This window comes from Vanacampus margaritifer, chromosome 1, assembly GCF_051991255.1.
Source record: "Vanacampus margaritifer isolate UIUO_Vmar chromosome 1, RoL_Vmar_1.0, whole genome shotgun sequence".
In the NCBI taxonomy this organism is placed as follows: domain Eukaryota; kingdom Metazoa; phylum Chordata; class Actinopteri; order Syngnathiformes; family Syngnathidae; genus Vanacampus; species Vanacampus margaritifer.
Window position 1 is genome coordinate 38050120 of NC_135432.1, and position 22061 is coordinate 38072180.

General features: G+C 43.4%; 1 protein-coding gene and 1 long non-coding RNA gene across 4 annotated transcripts; one reads left to right on the forward strand and one right to left on the reverse strand.

The window, feature by feature from the left end:
• LOC144049851 (uncharacterized) lies at nt 1-11234 on the reverse strand. 2 transcript variants are annotated; one of them, XR_013293728.1, is made up of 4 exons: nt 10690-11234; nt 4704-4865; nt 621-712; nt 1-552 (listed from the first exon to the last, which is right to left on the reverse strand). It is a non-coding gene; the product is annotated as an uncharacterized LOC144049851 (long non-coding RNA). The 2 variants fall into 2 exon arrangements; XR_013293723.1 differs by lacking the exon at nt 10690-11234 and having other exon boundaries at nt 4704-8744.
• A 3940-nt stretch (nt 11235-15174) lies between these two features.
• LOC144056435 (interleukin-27 subunit beta-like) lies at nt 15175-21717 on the forward strand. Of its 2 annotated transcripts, none has more exons than XM_077573272.1 (6): nt 15175-15305; nt 16842-16956; nt 17075-17162; nt 17423-17543; nt 20303-20466; nt 20845-21717. In XM_077573272.1, the coding sequence occupies exons 1-6, from the start codon at nt 15248-15250 to the stop codon at nt 21001-21003; spliced, it is 705 nt and encodes a 234-aa protein (XP_077429398.1). In that variant the 5' UTR covers nt 15175-15247; the 3' UTR covers nt 21004-21717. The 2 variants fall into 2 exon arrangements, with proteins under 2 accessions (XP_077429398.1, XP_077429389.1); XM_077573263.1 differs by having other exon boundaries at nt 15199-15305; nt 16914-16956.
• The last annotated feature ends 344 nt before the right edge of the window (nt 21718-22061 follow it).

The following is a 22061-nucleotide window of genomic DNA, read 5'->3' on the forward strand; positions in this document are numbered from 1 at the left end:
TACTGTGCTGTATTGTATTTTTGTTTCAGTTTTATTTAAAAGATAAAAGATACAAGCAACATATCGTCTGCAACTTTCTGTCTAACTGGATAGAACAGTCACACATCTAGTGAGGACAGCACAAGGGAAAAACCTTGAAAAGGGACCGCAAATTGGCAGAATCCGCCTTCCAGGATGATCAGCCTGCCGTTGCAAAATATGCAGAGTTGGCAACATTGAACACATAATGTGATGTTATAATGAAGCGCTGCAGAAGACACCTCTGGGGAAATGGGTCCTCCTTAAAATGCAGCCCAGTTGGTCGATGCAAAATTCGCCATAGCAATGCCTAATAAACATTTATTGTAATGGGGATAATGACAGTGACTTGTGTAACCTGAAATTCCTTCCCAGGTGCAAAGGGGGAAGTCAACCATCTTGCGCTCTCCGCCCCTGACAATAGACAGGAAGGAGTTCAACTTAAACACGTTGATTTCACTTTTCCAGTTGAAGTGACCGGCCATTTGCAGCGCCATGTTGACGCTGTCGCGCTGCAACAGCTGAACCTCAAAACTGCAACACAAAAGTGCAAACGTGTTGTTATGGCCGCAGCCTTAGGGCGGGGTGTGTGGTTTTAGTACCGTTTTGGATTCCTATGGACTCGCCCTTTGATGTTGATAGTTGTGCTTACACCGAGACCTCCAACTAGCTCCCTGGTTGAACCACTCTGCAACTTGACAATGCAGTATGTGAAGAAAATTGTGTGGGAATGCTATGAAGAGCTCACACAGAAGTGAATCGCTGCAGCATTTGAGTGCGTTAAAGTGTTGTTAGGTCGAAGCTGCTGTGAGCTCGCCATTCCGGCAAGATCAGATTTTGACTCATTTTGCAAGGTCCACACAATATTTTGTCCTATTGCTATAAAAACATGGAACCTATTAAATGAAAGATTAAAGTCTCTTCTTTCACCAGGAAAAAAAGTATATTTGTATCTGTTTCCATTTTGCAGCAATTAGCATTAGAATATAGCTAAGTTTCATCAATATTCACATTACTGGGGAAAAGAGCTTGTTGCAACATGGCCCTGGCTGATTTCTTATACTCTGATGCCACCTGCTGTTCATTTTATTAAAGAACTACCATTGGTTTGTAGCCTGGCCAACCACAACCTTTTTCATTTTCAAGAAAGTGGGTCTGGACAGGCGTCCATAGACAGCAATTTGGCACCGTCCGAAAACAGGCTGGCCAATCAAATTTGTCTATTTGCGTAACGTCGTCTTCATGAGCGTCACTCTTCAAGTTTTTCCCGCAACAACAACATAAGTCATTCACTACTGTCTCTCTTTGGCTAGAAGCCATGTTAGATTTTTACTCCGTCTCCGGAAAATCCCCCCCAAAAAAAACAACTTAAACGAGTTGCTTTTGTGACGTCACGTCTGCACTTCGCTCATTGGTTCATTCCACTGTCTGTTAGCTCAGGTTTGCCCTGCCTCAGAAATGCGACTGATAGGGTGGTTGATTCCAGGCTAATTGGTTTAAGCCACCTCTTCATGTTAGAAGCTGCATCAAAGCTTAAATTAAAAAAAAAAACACGAGTAAATAAGTTTTTGGGTGTGAAGGACAAAATATCACTGACCTCTTATGATGACTACAAATGATGGATCGTGGTTTCCCTTGCCCAGACGCAGGCCACTGGGCCCCCCTCTGGAGCCAGGCCTGGAGGTGGGACTCGAAGGCGAGCGTCTGGTGGCAGGGCCTTCACCCATGGGGCCCGGCCGGGCATAGCCCGAAAAGGCAACGTGGGTCCCCCTTCCTATGGGCTCACCACCTGTCGGAGGAGCCAAAGAGGTTGGGTGCGTAGCGAGCTGGGTGGCTGCCAAAGGCGGGAACTTTGGCGGTCCGATCCCCGGCTAAAGAAGCTAGCTCTTGGGACATGGAATGTCACCTTTCTGGCGGGGAAGTAGCCCGAGCTGGTGTGTGAGGCAGAAAAATTCCGACTAGATATAGTGGGCTCTGGTACCAATCCTCTCGACAGGAACTGGACTCTCTTCCACTCTGGATTTGCCCACGGTGAAAGGCTCAGAGCAGGTGTGGGCATGCTGATTGCCCCCCGGCTTGGTGTTAGTACATTGGGGTTCACCCTGGTAGACGAGAGGGTAGCCTCCCTCCGCCTTCGGGTGGGGGGGACGGTTCCTGACTGTTGTTTGTGCATATGCACCAAATAGTAGTTCAGAGTACCCACCCTTTTTGGAGTCCTTGGAGGGTGTGCTGGAAGGCGCTTCCTCTGGGGACTCCCTCGTTCTGCTGGTGGACTTCAACGCTCACGTGGGCATGAGACCTGGAGGGGCGTGATTGGGAGAAACGGCCCGCCCGATCAGAACCCGAGTGTTTTGTTATTGCACACCGGTGGTGTGTTGGCTACGATGATGGGGGAAGAGGCCCATCAGACCTGGCAGACCCAAACGTATTGTGAGGATTTGCTGGAACTTCTGGCGGAAAGAGTTTCAATGCCCACCTCTGGCAGAATTTCTCCCTTGTTTAGGGGGAGGCGAGGGATATTGAGTCCGAGTGGGCCATGTTCCGCGCCGCCATTGTTGAGGCGGCCGATCGGAGGTGTGGCCGTAAGGTGGTCGGTGCCTGTCGTGGCGGCAATCCTCAAACACGCTGGTGGACACCAGTGGTAAGGGATGCTGTCAAGCTGAAGAAGAAGTCCTATTGCGCCTTTTTGGCCTGTGGGACTCTGGAGGCAGCCGACAGGTACCGGCTGGCCAAGTTTAATGCGGCTTTGGCGGTCGCCGAGGCAAAAACATGGCAGTTTAGTGAGGCCATGGAAAATCCGCCCGGAGTTCTTAAAGGCTCTGGATGCTGTGGGGTTGTTCGGTCCCTGTACGACCGGTGTCAAGAGTTTGGTCCGCATTGCCGGCAGTCGGATTTGTTTCCAATGAGGGTTGGACTCCGCCAGGACTGCTCTTTATCACAGATTCTGTTCATAACTTTTATGGACAGAATTTCTAGGCGCAGTAGTGGCATTGAAGGCTTATGCTATATGCTTCTTAAAAAGGGGGACCACCACCCCAGTCTGCCAATCCAGAGGCACTGTCCCCGATGTCCATGCAATGTTGTAGAGGCGTGTCAACCACGACAGCTCCACAACATCCATAGCCATTAGGAACCCCAGGCGGATCTCATTCACCTGCTGCCACTGAGGAGCTTTTCAACCACCTCAGTGACTTCGTCCCCAGAGATAGGAGAGCCCACCTCAGAGTCCTCGGACTTGTCGGTGAAATTGAGGAGGTCTTCGAAGTATTTTCCCCACCGACTCACAACGTACCGAGTCTAGGTCAACAGCACCCCATCTCCACTATACACAGTGTTGATAGTGCACTGCTTTCTTCTCCTGAGATGCCGGATGGTGGACCAGAATTTCCTCGAAGCCATCCGGAAGTGGTTTTCCATGGCCTCACCAAACTCCTCCCATGCCTCAGCGACCGCCGAAGCTGCGTTCCGCTTGGCCAGCCAATACCTGTCAACTGCCTCCGGAGCCCCACAGGCCAAATAGGCCAAATAGACTCCTTCTTCAGCTTGACGGCATCCCTTACTGCTGGTAAGGTACCGCTGGGGGACATTGAGTCAGAGTTTTTAGTGCAGTTTTTTTACAGTATTGTACCTATTTTATAAAATTAAGAAGAATATATGAAGATTTGAACATTGAGAATATTTAAACAAGAGAAATGAGAGAAAATGTAAATGCCTTGATGAGAAGTGTATAAACTGTGTGGTAAGGGGTTTTAGAGCCTTAACATTAACATTTATAATAAATATAAAGCATAAAGCTAACTACTTTGCGGGTTTCATTTATAGCGGGTATTTTTTGGAACCTAACCCCAGTGGAAAACGAGGGAACACTGTAAATACGTTAAATATTTTCTCCTTCACTCCCAATAACGTATTTATACGTTTTAATGGGGGGGGGGGGGTATGCAAGAGCAAACAGAAGACTTTGATGCGGCTTCTGACATGAAGAGGTGACTTAAAACAATGGTAGTTATTGCAAAAAACGGCCAGCAAGTGGCAGCAGAGTATAAGAGATCAGCCAGGGCCATGTTGCAACAAGCTCTTTTTGCCTGCGTTTTCAACAGTGATGAAACTTGCTGCAAAACGGAAATGGATACAAATATACCAAGAGTAAGTTTGATGTTTTTATAGCAATAGAACACAATATTCTGTGGGCCTTGCAAAATCTGTCAAAATCCCGTAAAACAGTCGGGAGCGAAGGGGGTTGCTTCAGGAGTGAATGAGTTAAATGTAAAAAAAAAATAAAATTGAAAACTTAAAGACTTTATGTTATTCTGTCTTGCAAAACAGACTGGAGTAGACATCTATAGATTGAATCATTGTCAATCAAATCATTTGAATCGAAAAAAAAGTTTTGCATAAAAAAATCTATTTACGTAAGTAATTGTTTACAATGTGTTTAGCAGCTAATAAATATCGAGTTGAGTTTAAATATACTGTATATTGATATGAATAATAGTTTGATGTAGAATTAGGTCATACATGTAGGTAGAAATCTTGTATAAGGAACTGTGTTGCTGAGTTTAATCAAATAAGAGTTAAAGAGTCACATCATTGTCATTCTGGTCATTTACAAAAGTTGAATGGAGACCACTTGGTTGATACTTATGGTTTCTTCCCACCACTTCTAGTAATGCCACAGTGCTTACCTTGTCGGTGTCGGAGTTTTCAGCTGTCTCAGTCTCACTGCGTCTGTTTATACTCAACAGTGGCACCAGGATCAAGACGGCTACCAGGATAATCACCAGGAAAACTATCAGGATAGCCACATGGTGGACCTGTATGCTCTCAGCCAAAGGCTGTACTCTCGTCTGAGGAGATAAAAATGGGATAATTAACACAAAATGTTATGCTTTGTTAACCTCGCTAGCCAGATTGATAATTGTGATTTACTCGTGGGAGTTCTTCACACTATCAATCTGGTTTACTAGGCAGACCCATTCGGGAAAGACGGGGCTTGCTGTACAATACTTCGAGTTGATTGGACGATGCGGCATCTTTGCACATCATGTTTTGACCAATGAAGGCAACGGATGAAAATCTCGTCTTCCATCTCGTCTGAGGGAGAGAGGGAGCACGAACATCTTTAAACTCCTCTCGCTGTTCAAATTCAACAAGGAAACGATTAGTAATTCTGCGAAAACAATTAATTGCAGCATCCATTCGTCTTTTAGGTTTGTTTGTTTCCCCCCGAGAAAAGATCGACTGCAAACGTATCAGCGGGAGCTGTACAACATATATTCTCCGGAGTTTGTGAACTTACAAATACCGCGAGAATTAATCTTGCAGGCAAGGTTAATGCTTTGTATCAAGTGGAGTGACATTTAAGCTTAAATACAATCCACAACTTTGTACTTGGCCAGTGATTTATTAAAAGTGTGGTACGTGGGCTCCCTCAGCACAGAATCACAGGTTAATTTTCAAGCAGGATATAATTATTACAATGAGTTCAGATTCTGAATATTTGTCATTGTCACAATGGAACAACAAAACTTCGTTTGGAGCATCCATAAAGCAGAGTTGGTTAAGTGCAAAATCCCATAAAATAAATACCCATAAAATAACCCAGTGTAAACATTTGACACAGTATAGGACATAGTACAACAAAGACTAAGCGCAACTTGAGGTCTTGTCATTAATAAAGTGCAGAGCAGAAATATTCAGATACCTGAGAATGACATCGTGCATCAGTGCAAAACCGGATCATTTAATCAAATATTATGGTCGTCAAACGTTGATTAAGAAGGCTAAATGGAAAAGGGAGTAGTGACATAACTGCAACAATCCAAACCGGTCCAAAGTTATTGTTGTTATTGTATGTAAACTGTGTTTTTTTGTTTTTGTTTTGCAGTGTAAATACATTTCCTACATTTACAGACTGATGTTGTGTATTTATTCCTTTGTATTGTGCCAATATATTCAGTTTTCTAATCATGGAGTGTTGATGATGCTCCTGCATAGTACTACTCAAGACAACAATCATTCCAAAGTGGTTTTGTAACTTGTTTTAATCCAGTATATTTGTTACATACAGTTCAGTTTTAACTTTTAACTCATTTGCTCCCAAAACATATAAATACGTTCCATTAAATATTACCAATGTTTTAAATTATTTTTTTGTTTGTTTTTTAATGCTAGAGCATACAGAAGGCTTTGATGCAGCCTCTGAACTAAAGAGAACAGTTAAAGCAATGCAAAATCAGTCAAAACCCAGTAAAACAGCCGGTAACGAAGGTGGTTGCTTCAATAAAAATAGCTGGGAGTCAATGAGGTTAAGTACCATAGACTGAGGCAGACTAACATTTTGGGGTCACTTAAGATTACAAGGGATGAATGACTTCTTTTGAATGATTCTGCTCAAAATGTGGCAGCAAGGTGACAATTGGTTAGCCCAAACGCCTCACAGTTGAGTGGTTATGGCTTCATATTTGCGTTCCTCCATGATTTCATTCCAAAAACATGCACGGTCAGTTAATTGACAAACTCTAAATTGTCCATAGGTGTGAATGCTTGTCTATATCTGCCACGCAATTGGCTGGTGACCGTTCAGCCTCTCGCCCTAAGTCAGCTGGGATAGCCTCCAGGCTCCAGCACACCCGGGTGAGGCACAGTAAATAGATGGACAGTAAATAGATGGACATTTTAATTCAAAATATCCATGTCCCTTTCTAGATCATCAAGTTATACATGTTTGTCACGTAGGTTTAGGTTATTTCTTCAAACAGAAATGACATTCTTAAAATATTAAGATCATTTGCCCGAACTGAGTTAAAGTTTCAGACATGCTTCAAAACGACACTATTTCCCATGCAAGGAGTCATTCTGTTCAGAATTGGGACTTGTCAATGTTATTTTCAGAATGTCATTTCTGTTTAAGGAAATAAGACAAACCAATGAAGAAAAACTATTAGTAAAAATATACACATTTCAGAGTTGCTTATCACTATTAAATGAATAAAATGTCTGAACATAAATATAATCGAAAAATATACTAGGTTTATCTACCCACGTGCACAATCTCATAACTTTTAGCACATAAAAGTGGCAATTTTTGAAAAATGTTCTTTGTTCCCCCACCGTGAGTCATCACCTTATCGTGGTGGAGGGGTTTGCGTGTCCCAATGAGCCTGGGAGCTATGTTGTCCGGGGCTTCATGCCCCTGGTAGGGCCACCCAAGGCAAACAGGTCCTAGGTGAGGGACCAGACAAAGCATGGCTCAAACGACCCCAATGACGAACACAAACCTTGGATCTTCGTTTCCCTTGCCCGGACGCGGGTCACCGGGGCCCCCCCTCTGGAGCAAGGCCTGGAGGTGGGGCTCGAAGGCGAGCGTCTGGTGGCCGGGCCTATACCCATGGGGACCGGCCGGGCACAGCCCGAAAAGGCAACGTGGGTCCCCCTTCCCATGGGCTCACCACCGGTGGAAGGGGCCAAAGGGGTCGGGTGCGCAGTGAGTTGGGTGGCAGCCAAAGGCGGGGGCCTTGGCGGTCTGACCCCCGGCTACTGAAGCTAGCTCTGGGGACATGGAATGTCACCTCTCTGACAGGGAAGGAGCTCGAGCTGGTGTGCGAGGCTGAGAAGTTCCGACTAGATATAGTCGGACTCACCTCCACACACGGCTTGGGTTCTGGTACCAATCCTCTCGAGAGGGGCTGGACCCTCTTCCACTCTGGAGTTGCCCACGGTGAGAGGCGCAGAGCAGGCTTGGGCATACTCATTGCCCCCCAGCTAGCCGCCTGTACGTTGGGGTTTACCCCGGTGAATGAGAGGGTAGCCTCCCTCCGCCTTCGGGTGGGGGGACGGGTCATGACTTTTGTTTGGGCTTATGCACCGAACAGCAGCTCAGAGTACCCACCCTTTCTGGAGTCCTTGGAGGGTGTGCTGGAGAGCGCACCCCCTGGGGACTCCCTCGTTCTACTGGGGGACTTCAACGCTTACGTGGGTAATGACAGTGAGACCTGGAGGGGCGTGATTGGGAGGAATGGCCCCCCCGATCGAAACCCGAGTGGTGTTTTGTTATTGGACTTCTGTGCTCGCCACGGACTGTCCATAACGAACACCATGTTCAAGCACAAGAGTGTCCATATGTGCACCTGGCACCAGGACACCCTAGGCCGTAGTTCGATGATCGACTTTGTAGTCGTGTCATCGGACTTGCGGCCGTATGTGTTGGACACTCGGGTTAAGAGAGGGGCGGAGCTGTCAACTGATCACCACCTGGTGGTGTGTTGGCTCCGATGGTGGGGTAAGATGCCGGTCCGACCAGGCAGGCCCAAACGTACTGTGAGGGTCTGCTGGGAACGTCTGGCAGAATCCCCTGTCAGAAAGAGTTTCAACGCCCATCTCCGGCAGAGCTTCTCCATTGTCCCGGGGGAGGCGGGGGACATTGAGTCCGAGTGGACCATGTTCCGCGCTTCAATTGTTGAGGCGGCCGATCGGAGCTGTGGCCGTAAGGTGGTTGGTGCCTGTCGTGGCGGCAATCCTTGAACCCACTGGTGGACACCAGCGGTAAGGGATGCCGTCAAGCTGAAGAAGGAGTCCTATCGGGCCTTTTTGGCCTGTGGGACTCCGGAGGCTGCTGACGGGTACCGGCTGGCCAAGCGGAATGCGGCTTTGGCGGTCGCTGAGGCAAAAACTCGGGCATGGGAGGAGTTCGGTGAGTCCATGGAAAACGACTTCCGGACGGCTTCGAGGAAATTCTGGTCCACCACCCGGCGTCTCAGGAGAGGAAAGCAGTGCACCGTTAACACTGTGTATAGTGGAGACGGAGTGCTGTTGACCTCGACTCAGGACGTCGTGAACCGGTGGGGAGAGTACTTCGAAGACCTCCTCAATTCCACCAACACGCCTTCCTTTGAGGAAGCAGGGTCTGGGGACTCTGAGGTGGACTCCCCTATCTCTGGGGTCGAAGTCGCCGAGGTGGTTGGAAAGCTTCTCGGTGGCAGGGCCTCGGGGGTGGATGAGATCCGCCCGGAGTTCCTAAAGGCTCTGGATGTTGTGGGGCTGTCGTGGTTGACACGTCTCTGCAGCATCGCGTGGACATCGGGGACGGTGCCTCTGGATTGGCAGACCGGGGTGGTGGTTCCCCTTTTTAAGAAGGGGGACCGGAGGGTGTGTTCCAACTTTAGAGGGATCACACTCCTCAGCCTCCCAGGTAAGGTCTATTCAGGGGTGCTGGAGAGGAGGGTCCGTCGGGAGGTCGAATCTCGGATCCAGGAGGAGCAGTGTGGTTTTCGTCCCGGCCGTGGAACAGTGGACCAGCTCTACACCCTCAGCAGGGTCCTCGAGGGTGCGTGGGAATTCGCCCAACCAGTCCACATGTCCTTTGTGGACTTGGAGAAGGCGTTTGACCGTGTCCCTCGGGGAGTTCTGTGGGGGGTGCTTCGGGAGTATGGGTTACCGAGCCCCCTGATACGGGCTATTCGGTCCCTGTACGACCGATGTCAGAGTCTGGTCCACATTGCCGGCAGTAAGTCAAATTTGTTTCCGGTGAGGGTTGGACTCCGCCAAGGTTGCCCTTTGTCACCGATTCTGTTCATAACTTTTATGGACAGAATTTCTAGGCGTAGCTGAGGCGTTGAGGGGGTCTGGTTTGGTGGCCTCAGCATTGCATCTCTGCTTTTTGCAAATGATGTGGTGCTGTTGGCTTCTTCAAGCCGTGACCTCCAGCTCTCACTGGAGCGGTTCGCAGCCGAGTGTGAAGCGGTTGGGATGAGGATCAGCACCTCCAAATCCGAGACCATGGTCCTCAGTCGGAAAAGGGTGGAGTGCCCTCTCCGGGTCGGGGAGGAGGTCCTGCCCCAAGTGGAGGAGTTCAAGTATCTTGGGGTCTTGTTCACGAGTGTGGGTAGGTTAGAGCGGGAGATCGGCAGGCGGATCGGTGCAGCGTCTGCAGTGATGCGGACGCTGTATCGGTCCGTTGTGGTGAAGAAGGAGCTGAGCCGAAAGGCAAAGCTCTCGATTTACCGGTCGATCTACGTTCCTACCCTCACCTATGGTCACGAGCTGTGGGTCGTGACCGAAAGAACAAGATCCCGGATACAAGCGGCCAAAATGAGTTTCCTCCGCAGGGTAGCCGGGCTCTCCCTTAGAGATAGGGTGAGAAGCTCGGTCATCCGAGAGGGACTCAGCGTCGAGTCGCTGCTCCTCCACGTTGAGAGGAACCAGTTGAGGTGGCTCGGGCATCTGGTTCGGATGCCTCCTGGACGCCTTCCTGGGGAGGTGTTCCGGGCATGTCCTACCGGCAGGAGGCCCCGGGGACGACCCAGGACACGCTGGAGAGACTATGTCTCTCAGCTGTCCTGGGAACGCCTTGGGGTCCCGTCGGATGAGCTGGCTGAAGTGGCTGGGGAGAGGGAAGTTTGGGCTTCCCTGCTAAAGCTGCTGCCCCCGCGACCCGACCCCGGATAAGCGGAAGAAGACGGACGGACGGACGGTTCTTTGTTCCCAACACTGACCATAACCTTAAACTTCAAATATGTGGAAGTAAATCGAAAAGCATTAGCATTCATCAGTCGTTTGAGCTTTTTCTCTGTATATTGAGAATTCCTACTACGCGCGTGGTACGTGGTGCGTGATACCTTAAAAATGCATGTGGAACGTGAGTCACAGGAAATGTTGACTATTGTGACTCACAAAGAAAGGACTTTACCGGTACCAGAGGCTTCCGTTTGGAAAATCTTTTCCGCCCCAGCCCTGTTCCAAAGAGCGATGGACCACCTCACAGGTGTTCAGTGCTACCTGGATGATCTGCTTATTACAGGGCTAGATGAGCAGTCCCATTTAGAAAATCTTGAGGCGACGCTACGACTGGAAGAATACGGATTGAAGGTCAGACGAGACAAATGTGAGTTCTTCCAACCTTCTGTTGAATACTTGGGACATGTGATTGATAGCAGTGGTCGAGGCACCTTGAAAGGTCAAGGCTATTGTAGAGGCTGTCACCCAAAAATGTGACTCAGTTGAGATCTTTCCTGGGATTGTTGACGTACTATGCTAGGTTTGTGCCCAACCTTGCTAATATTTTAAAGCCACTGCATGTACTGCTTAACAAAGCAACACGATGGAAGTGGACGGCTGAATGTGAATCAGCGTTTAAAGATGCAAAGACAGCCCTTGTCAATTCTGAAGCACTTGCCCACTTTGACCCCAAACTACCAATTCAGCTCGCTTGTGATGCTTCGCCTTATGAGGTAGGTAGTGTTGTTTTACATGTCATGCCGTCTGGAGAAGAAAGACGAATTGCCTTTGTATCAAGGACGCTGAGCATGGCTGAAAGCAACTATGCTCAGATTGAGCGTGAATCACTTTCTATAATGTTTGGAGTCAAGAAATTTCATCAGTATCTATTTGGCAGGAAATTCACACTACTGACAGACCATCGACCCTTGACCTCTATCTTTGGGTCTCTTAAGCGCATTCCCTCGCAGGCGGCCAGTCATATGCAGCAATGAGCCCTGCTGCTGTCTGCTCACCAGTATGTAATCAAGTATAGAAAGTCAGACCAGCATCAGAATGCTGATGGACTCTCAAGGCTCCCCCCGCCTGTCACACACTCTGAGCCTGCCGGAGTTGGAATATTTTTACTTTTGAGTAGGTGTCTACAGCCCCAATCACCTCAGCTCACGTGAAGTAACACACTCGCACGGATCCTGTGTTGTCAGAGATTATGGATATTATCTCTCGGGTTAGGAGGGGTGAGATGACACCCGCCTTCAAACCTTACCTGGTGAGACGAGATGAGCTTTCAGTACAGAATGGATGCTTGTTGTGAGGCTATCGCGTCATCGGGCCACCACCTCTTAGACAAAAATTGCTTGCTGAGCTACATGTTGGACATTGTGGCGTGGTTAGGATGAAAGAGATTGCATGCAGTTTCTTCTGGTGGCCAGGCTTGAATGCAGCTATAGAGAAAGCAAGGTCATGCAGTGACTGCCACAAATTGACAGTGGTATTAAGTGGACACCTGCGACAGTTGTTGCCTGTGTCATATGTGGTGATCGCCTCATCTGGAGAAGACATGTTAACCAATTACTCACCTCTTCGGGCCCGGGGAAAGACTCACCGCACACTACCTCCGTCCTTCCTGAGCCAGAGATCCATCACGAACCACCTGCTTCACCAGAGGAGACTCAGGATCAATCGGCGGAAAAGGACTGTGTCCCAAGCACCCCTAACCCTGTTCAGAGGTCCACGCCAGGCCCCACTCCGAGCACATGAGTCTTTCAATTTTCACCTAAACACGCTGCGTCTGACCATACTGCTGGTCATGCTTATCCCCGAAGAAACCGCCGACCTCCTGATAGACTGACATTGTAGTGTAGTGGCTAACCCTTTTGATCGGGGCAGAATATTTCCCAGGGTTTTGTCCGGATTGAAGTAGTCTACCCTCTCTCCGTAGTTAGGACATCAGTTGTATTGCCATGACCTGTTGAAAATTGTTCTTGTTTCTGTATGAATAAGGGGCCTCACATACAAATATATTGTTGTTAATTTGTTGATGCCAACCAGGAGCGAGCGTGAAAACAGTCCACCAATCTGTAGCATGCGTTAGCACAGCTAAATTTGCATATGACACTGCTAAAAGTCGCTTGCCTTGGCGGCTTGGCTGGCGATAAAACGTTGCGAGTCGGGTTACTTCCATGAACACTGCAACGTGGCATTGTTTTGGGTGTACGTCACTCGACATGTGCTCTTTGCGCATACAAATCGCATCATGTGCGCGTTGCGGTCACATTAGATGTCGCATTTGTTTTTGTAATGTAAACAGTAAGTAAGTAAAAAGATCCGATTTAACAAAAACTCCTAATTGCCCTGCAGTGTGAACGTAGCCATAGTCTCTCCAGCGTGTCCTGGGTCTTCCCCAATCCTCTCGCCGGTGGGACATGCCCGGAACACCTCTCCAGGGAGGCGACCAGGAGGCATCCGAACCAGATGCCCAAGCCACCTCAACTGGTTCCTATCAACGCGGAGCAGCAGCGGCTCGACTCTGAGTCCTTCCCGGATGTCCAAGCTTCTCACCCTTTCTCTAAGGTAGAACCCGGACACCCGGAGGAGGAAACTAATTTCGGCCACTTGTATCCGGGATCTTGTTCTTTCGGTCACGACCAACAGCTCATGTCCATAGGTGAGGGTAGGAACATAGATCGACCGGTAAATCACATCACACATCATACAATCGCATCACAGCAGACGCTACACTGATCCGTCTGTCAATCTCCCGCTCCATCCTGCCCTCACTCGTGAACAAGACCCCGAGATACTTGAACTCCTCCACTTGGGGCAGGATCTCATCCCCGACCCGGGGAGGGCACTCCACCTTTTTCCGAAATTATATTATAAAAATCAAGTTTTACAAGAAAAATTTAGAATGCTACAACAAACTTGAAATGTTTTGAGAAATAAATTGTACGTAGTATCTCAAAATGTTAACAACCAAAAATGTATAAGAAATATTCAAAATCTTACAGAATTGTTTAAACATACAACACACAAATGTCGAGAAAAAAAATTGTAATGTGACAACAAATTCAAAATATTACAAGAAAATCCATAATGTCAGGACAAAACTCAAAATTTAAATTTAAAAAGAACAATTACAAGAAAATGTTAGGACAAATATTAATATATATATATATATATATATATATAAAAATTTAATGTGAGAAAAATTGAATTTCAATGTAATGAGGTAAAAGTAAAAATGTAACAAACTTGTAATGTTACACAAGGAAATCTCAGGAAGTTACTACTAAAATGTTTTCATTTTAAGACAATTGTCTTACAGCTACCAGAAAACCGTTTGTCACAAGAAAGTTTAATTTTGACATGTTTACAACCCTTTTTTCTGTAGCACTCTGTGATCATGCTGATGAAAAGTGCATTACAAATTGAATCTATTATGATTATTATGATTATTATTATTATTACAAGAAAAATGTGTGATGTTATAAGAAACAAGTCGTCACGTTATAAAGACTTATAATGTAATGCGGAAAAAGTCATAGTTTATTGTTACAAAAAAAAAATCGTAATGTAACGACAAGTTGTAAAAGCTACAAGAAAAAAATTGGAATGTTATGGAATGCTACGACAATTTTGTAACATTAGAAGAAAAACTTGGAAAACTACCGGTCAGACAATAATGCCATCAGTCTATGACAGTTGTTCTGATATGAGTGAATGAGTCAGAATGTTCCAAGAATTTAATTGTACAATTATGAGAGAAAAATGGTAAATTTGTCCCATCCCAGACTTGTTTGCATTGTAATTGCAATTTTCTTTCTTTGCCTATTGCTACTCGTTGATAACCTTGCAGTCAAGTCTACATCCAAAATAATGCCATTGTGAGAGAAAAAAGATTTTTCTTTCTTTCTGTTTTTACAACAAAAGAAAACTAAGGGGGAAAAATATAACTTTATCAGCAAATAATTTTTTGTTGCCTTCTAAAAAATAATGGACACAAATTGGGAAAAGAAACAAAAAGGTTTATTTTTGTTTTCGAACAACCATTTAAAAAAAGAGAACAAGGATGGCTTTTTGTAAATTTCCAAATATTAAAAAAATATTAGCAAAAAAAAACAAAATCAATTTTTGTTTAAGAAACATCTGAAAAACATGGACAATTTTGTTTTGTTTTTTCAAATAAGTTCTTTTTTTTGCCTTTGTCCTCCTCACGTAATCTTGTGATGAGGCACATTTGCATTAAAAAAGTGTTTTTTCTTGTTTAAAAAAATGCATTTAAAAATAAATAAATCAAGAATTCTAAATGAGACAAGTGATACTTGTATAAAAAAAAATAAAAAATTCAGAAAAACAAGGACATTTTTTTTTCTTTCCAAACAGCAAAAACTTCTTACTAGAATCTGAGAAAACGTCTTTTTTGTGGTGTTATTTATTTTTCATGAATTGCTACATATTTTAAATCCGACAAATGCCTCAGTTTCTGATGGTCTGCTGTACTTGACCCTGTTTGTTGTACATGATCAAGCAATTTTTGTACAAGAAATATTTTCGACAAAACCCACATGACTCGTCAAACTTCCCTGATGATGTCGAGAAACGGCGGCTGTTTCTCAACGAGGGTTTTCCTGTGAGGCATGGTCGGTTCCTCTTTCGCTTTCGCCGCCAGCCAGCCACTTTAAAGCCTTGTGACGGCTGCGTGTTTTCATCCAAGAAGGCGAGTCCTTCCAACATGATGACGAGTGCGCGTTACTGGACTCTCCTTGCGTTGGCTGTCGCCATCAAGGCCGGTGAGTAGCACGACAATGTCTACTTCCTGTTTGTTTGGCTTTTAAAATGGCACAAATATTATTTCAATGCGATATTGTTTTGAATTAGTTTGATGTCAACTGCTTGTATGAATGCAAATTGAGGTACATTTTGTGTGTATCTTCCAACGATGTTAATGAAACGAATGGGAAAAATAAAACTACCCAAAACAAATTCAAAGCTGCCTGATGCAGAAAATTGAATTTCGAATCATTACTGCCACGTGTGGTCGAAAAATCTAACTGCACACTCCCTTTTCACGTACACAATGTCCACATGACGTCACATCCACAGACAGAGGGCAGGAAATTCGAACCGAATCCAGTCTCACCTGTTGTGAACAGTTAAAGTGTTAATCTGGTAATGGGGTATATGCCACGGAGGAGGCAGGACTTCCGACTTCCTGGTTTTCACACATCAGCTTTGTTTCCGTTTCCTGTTTGCGACATGTGGGCCGCATCCCAGTTCGTGCACTTCCGCCTTTGTGCCCCACGGTTGCGCGTTTCCGTCGGCAGGTGCGAGTGTGTAGTGTGTCTGTCTCAGTTGTCCGAAACATTTCAGAGAATTGAGACGCGGTTGGGCCGCGTAGGGGTGTGGGTGTGAGTGTTGGAACGCGGCCATCAGTGGCCGCAAACAACGCTTATGTGTGAAACCTGGAAGTCGGAATTCCGTGTCATCTACCCCATTATTAGAAGATGTTGGACAGTTTTAAGAAATGGGATTTATCTTGATTTATAAAAAAAAAAAGTCTGAAAAAAAGAGAAAAAAAAAACTAAATTGGGGAAATTAATGTTTTTTTAAAGTAAATTTTTGGTCTTTATCAAACGTTTTTTTAATGTAAATTTTCTAAACAAAAAAAAATCTCATTGGAAAAGAAATCAACTTTTGTTTGGTTGAACTTTGAGTAGAAACTCCCCCAACATAAATTTTGATAAAACAAGCTGTGAAAAGTAATGTTTTTCTTTTTAACAAACTGAATTTTCAAATGAAAAACCAAAATGTATTTTGTTTGTATACAGTAAGCTATAAAAAAAAAATACATACTATAGAAAAAGCTCCAAAGACAATTAATATTTGGCAAAAATTATATTATAATTATAAGCAAAAATGTAAATGTAAGCAAAAATGTAATGCTGGGCGTTCTAATAAAAAAAATATAAAACAATTTTTTTCTGAGTAAACAAATGATGAAATTTGTGCTTTAAGCACAATATATATATATATATATATATATATATATAGTTGAATTTTTTTTCTTTTTTCCTCAAATTTTTTTAAATAAAATTGGAAAAAAAATGTTTTTTTAATGTTGAAAAATGTCTCAGACAAAAGACAGAAAAGGTATATTATTTTATTATCTGGTCTTTTGATCTATGTTTTTTGCCCACACATTCATAGCATTCAAATCAGAAAAACTTTATTTGTGTTGTTTATCTAAAAAAAAGAAGAAGAAAAAAGAATTTTAATTTAAAAAAATGTTTTTATATGATAATGATTTGGGGGCGTGGGGGGATCAGATCTCCCCGTCAATCCCAACGTGCGTTGCTGGTGTGCCAGTTATCCCAACATCACCTTCTGTTCCTGGACAGAACCTCTACACTCCCAGCCTCTGCGCTACATCGCCTCCTACAGGTATAATGTCAAGTGTCATTACAGCAACAATAACAACAACAATCAAAGTTCATTTCAGTGTACCAAAAGAAGTGTCGATGCAGCGAGTCTTCATGTTTTAATATTTTTTTGTGTTTAGTGAGAGACGCCAGCCATCCATCAGCAAACCCTGTCATCTCACTCCTCCCGCCGCCTCTTCTTCGTTATCATCATCTTCTTCCAAGCGGGTACCAACTTCATTTTCATCAATCACTCAACAAAATGGGGGGAGAATACAAAACTATAATCCCATAATCACACATTTAGCATGGCATAGCAGTTCTCTTTAATTATTGTTTAACAAAAAAAAGGAAGCCTGATGTAAACTATAAAAACCCATGGACGCAATAAATAAATTTCCCTTTATATGACATCGAAACTGGATAAAAGAATAACATGACAGTTTGAAATACTGTACTTCCCCCTCCCCCCATTTTTTTTTTTGCAGCTGTGGCACTGTCACTTGCCCAATTTGAAGCTGCTGACTGATTACATCATCAACGTGACCACACTGTCTTCTACTGAAAGCAGCAGCTCTTATCTCAGCAGCTTCATGCTGGAGGACATTGGTAAGTGGTAGCTAGCTACCTATAATGATCACATTATACCACTTGGAAATTCAGGTGGAAATTTTGAATGGGACCGTTGACGCTTGTAAATCCGAAAGGCTTTTAATTTGAAATTCTGAAAAAATAAGAATGAGATGAACATTTTAATGTTGGGATGATTTGCAACAGCCAAGAAATGTCGAAATTAAAGCTAAATATAAAAAAATAAATCAATAATAAATAAATGTTTATTTTCATTATTTTTTTTTATTTGGAGCTTTTATTTTGAAAACTTTTGACACCTCAGTTTTGTGCGGAAACGATGTGTGCTGAATTAAGGTTTATAAAAAAAAAACAGCAGGGTGATAAAGAATAAGATGTAATAAATATATAATAATGTGTTCATATTTGCAGATCGCTAGCAATGAGTTTGTGCCATGAAGTTGGTTATAACAGGTTTTACCCTGTCCAACCAAACAGATGCTGACATTATCGAGGGCCAACGCCCTGTGAGGATGAATTTGCAATCTGTTTGGTCAACAGCAGTCCTGGCTAATATAGTTTAAGTTACTGTACATGAGCCAGCACAACTGAAATTTGATTAGGCAAAGTTGAAGTGTAGCTTAATGCTAACCCACAATGCAATGTGCCATAGACAGGCTAATGAAAATAGCATCAATCTGCATTAGCAGTACTTATGAACCTTTAAACATACATTTGATGAACACCAGCGGTATCAACACACGCAATCAGACAATATAACGATAACGCAGACATATATTTTTTATCCTCTGTGAAGAACGACTAACATTACTGCTTAATGCCTCTATACTCCCGGGTCAACACATGCTGCGCACACATCACAGATTGTTGCAGCGCGTAGAATGCAGTGCATATCATCTCTCGTGATTGGGCTGTTTAGTCACATACTGTGATGATGTACTCAGCTTGCCGTTGCGAAAAGGGATTCACGATACTGAGATAACATACTCCGAATGATCGATGCAAACATTGAAATTTGTTCTTTGCGAGATATTACTCCATACAGTAATCCTAGTTTAATACATTCAAGATTTTTGTAACAGAGGCAACGCAAGATGGCAGCCCTCTGACTTCAGGGTGACTGGCAGTCCAGTTTACTATCTACGTCTGTGTACCATCTATGCGGCCCCCTTCTTCATCAACTCAATTGAACGCATCATCTGGTCATCTCGGGCCATTTTTTCAAGCACACGATGTTCCACAGTCTCCATTGTTGTTGTTTTGTTCCTTGTTCCGCAAAATAAAAATGGCTACAGCAACTGGAATAGAAAACGCTGCTAAGCCGACATGCACTTGTCCGTTGCCACTCCCACCCACCGGGCACTTCCATGAGAAAAATCACCCGACTTTTTTGGCCTGCCCTCGCTGCTGAAAAAATAAAACACTGAATACAATTTACTGTTTTATAAAAATACATTTCAGTCATATAGGGGTGTCAAAATTAGCGTGTTAATTTTGAGTTAATTTAAGGTTTCTTTAACGCCAATAATTATTTTTAATGCGCGATTACTGACCCCCCTTACTTGGAAAGCCTGTACTGGGGGGTCGCAACCATCAGACACATCTACGTCAAAATTTCTCAATAATAAATTAAATAATAATGGTGACTGGGGTCAAGTTGTATTTTACAATTTTAAAAATGTGCCGAATTTCACAAGTTACTTCATGTTAAAGATTAGATAGCTCTTAATATGAAAAGAAAAATGCATTGAGCTGTCACCGTCTTACAAATGCAATTATGCCATCTAGTGGCAGAAAAATTACCTCAACACAATTCAAGATCACACTAGTTTTTTACAGTACAGCGCATCTTTTTAAATTTTAACTAAATTTTATGAATTATTATGAATTATTATTTCAATGACTAAAAGATGCAGCCATATTTCTACTAGTTTAACATTTTTCTCACTTTTATGTTAACAAGGGTATGAAAACTTAGGAAAATAATATTTCATTGTACATTTTATTGTACATCTGAACAGATATAAATTTTGCAATTAATCATGAATTAACTATTGAAGTCATGCGATTAATTACGATTACAAATTTTAATCGCCTGACACCCCTACATTCATATTTAAAGCTACTGAATGCAGAAAATTTAATTTCAAATCGCTACTGCCACCTGTGGCCAAAAATGTACCTGCATTTCCTTTTTTATTTTTTTTATTTTTTGCGCTCACTCACACAAACATGCACACATACAAACATGGTCTCCCAGGCAGGGAAGCAAACCCACGCCAACATGCATCATAGACAAGTGACGGTACCACTCCGCCACCTGGAGCCCTGAAATAGACAGCATTTTCCCTTCTTCACATACACAACATGCACATGACACCACATCCGTAGACAGAGGGCGGGAAATACAAACCCGAATCCTGGCTGAAAAGAAAGCTATTGTCCAGAGGCTTTCATCATTTCCCATTATGAACAGTTAAGGTGATAATATAGCTAATTTAAAAATGTTTCAGTCATAAATGGTCAAATAAAAATGCACGGAGATCCTCCATCGAATCAGTAAGCACACCTGCCTGCACACTTTGGCCAACTCACTGCTAATGAACCATTAGCTAGTCAAGCTAGCTGCCACAACAGTCTTTGATATAGGCTTCAATGCAACATGCCGTGGAAGTTCACTTCAAAATAAAAGCAAAACGAGTAATACTATATATGGTTAGCCAAATGTAGGTTCCTGCTCACCACAGATATTTCACAACTGTGTCTTATTTTTGCAGTGAAACCGGACCCACCTGTGGATGTCAAGGTGTCGTCCTTCCACGCCAGGAACATGTTACTGGAGTGGTCGGCTCCCCCGACGTGGACTCACCTGAATATGGTGCCCCTCAAGTACCAGATCACGTACAAGTGGGACCACAAGGGCCAAAACAAGTCTGTCAGTGTACGTTCAAAGTCTAAACTTCCATTCCAATCCTAACTATTGACAATAGTTGTGATGACCAATGATATTAATGACAAGAATCTATTGTCATTAATATCATTGGTCATCATTATCATTGTTTAAATCTTTGGATCTTCTTTGAAATTGATGCCTGCTTTTGGGTCGCCAGGCTGATAAATTTTAACTTTTTTGTAGAACCTTGCCAAAGATTACACACACAAAAAAAAAAAAACACTTTTGATTTACATGTATATCTGGAATATATTCGCAATGTACAGTCGGATGTGTGATTTGCACGTGCGGCCCCACAATGAAACCACATTTACTAAGCGTTCCTGTTAATGTACCTTGCTGATTGCGGCCTTCTGGTTCCTGCAGCTGGGTCCGTTGGAGAGCACCAGCGTGGAGCTGAAGAGTCTGAGCCCAGGAAGGGAGTACGTGTTTCAAGTGTGCGCTATGGACCTGCTGGGTCTGGGCCAGTGGAGTCTCTGGAGCTCACCTCTCACCGTCACTTTACCCACAAACAAAATGCCATAAGGCAGGATCTGTTGAATGTTTTTGCTATTTATTGTAAAATAGTGGTGCCTTAAGATACAAGTTTAATTTATTCTGTGGCTATGCTCATAACTTAAAGCACTCATATTTCAAATCATCTTTTGCCATTGAAATACCATTAATTCGTTACAGACTTCTCTGGAAAAACAGCAACACCTTCATTTAAGAAATAAACAGTTTTCACCTTGGCCACCAGGAGGCAAGACTAACTATACTGTACTTTCCATTGATATGTCTCTGCTCATCAGTACAGTACAATAAGTCATTCTTTGCAGAGGATAAGGAATATACGACTGTGAGTACTGTTATATTATCTGTCTGTTTGTTGCTGCAATGTTTTGAGTTCAATCCATTTATTAAAGGTTTTTAATGCTGCAACGTAGATGCTATTTCTCGTTTTGCTATCGGACTGAATGACTAAGCTATGTAGTTGACAAAAAAACTCAACTGGGAGTGGTAATTGGTATTCACTATTTGCCAACGAGCTGCAAATCAAAGCAAAGAATCGGCCCTCCTCTCGTGTTACTCGTCTCACCACTGTACAGTTGCTTGCTCCCACTCATTTTCAACATTGTCACTATAAATGTTATTCCACAAAATGAAACACCTTTAAAGCCAGAATAACGATAAACGACAGGACCACGACTTGGTGTTATTATTTAATAAAATGAAAAATGTTGTACAAAATGTACTGGATTATTTGTTTCATTTTATTTATCTATTTTTTTGAAATTCATTTTATTGTGTGCTCTATGCAAAATGACTTTTATGAGCAAATTGAAAGAGTATAATTGCCATTAATAATTTCAAGCAATTTTAAGGAAATGTGCTATAATTGGGGATATAGAGGTCTTTAAAAAAAATCTGTCATTATTATTGGGGGGAAATTTTGTGTGTCATAAGTACTAATGGTGTCGGCACTTGGTATCTGTGAGCACTGAAGATTTGAGTATCGTATCGGTCTAAAAAAAGTTGTATCGAACATGCCTACTTTTTCTATTGATTAATCATGCCATGGAGACTTGAGTACAGTAGAATAT

What these genes read in the sequence shown, in the direction of transcription:
- LOC144056435 (XM_077573272.1), top strand. Translation starts at nt 15,248, where the DNA reads ATGATGACGAGTGCGCGTTACTGGACTCTCCTTGCGTTGGCTGTCGCC. An exon ending in CATCATCTTCTTCCAAGCGG is followed by an intron (nt 17,163 to 17,422) that starts GTACCAACTTCA and finishes TTTTTTTTGCAG; the next exon opens with CTGTGGCACTGTCACTTGCC. An exon ending in CTTCATGCTGGAGGACATTG is followed by an intron (nt 17,544 to 20,302) that starts GTAAGTGGTAGC and finishes TTATTTTTGCAG; the next exon opens with TGAAACCGGACCCACCTGTG.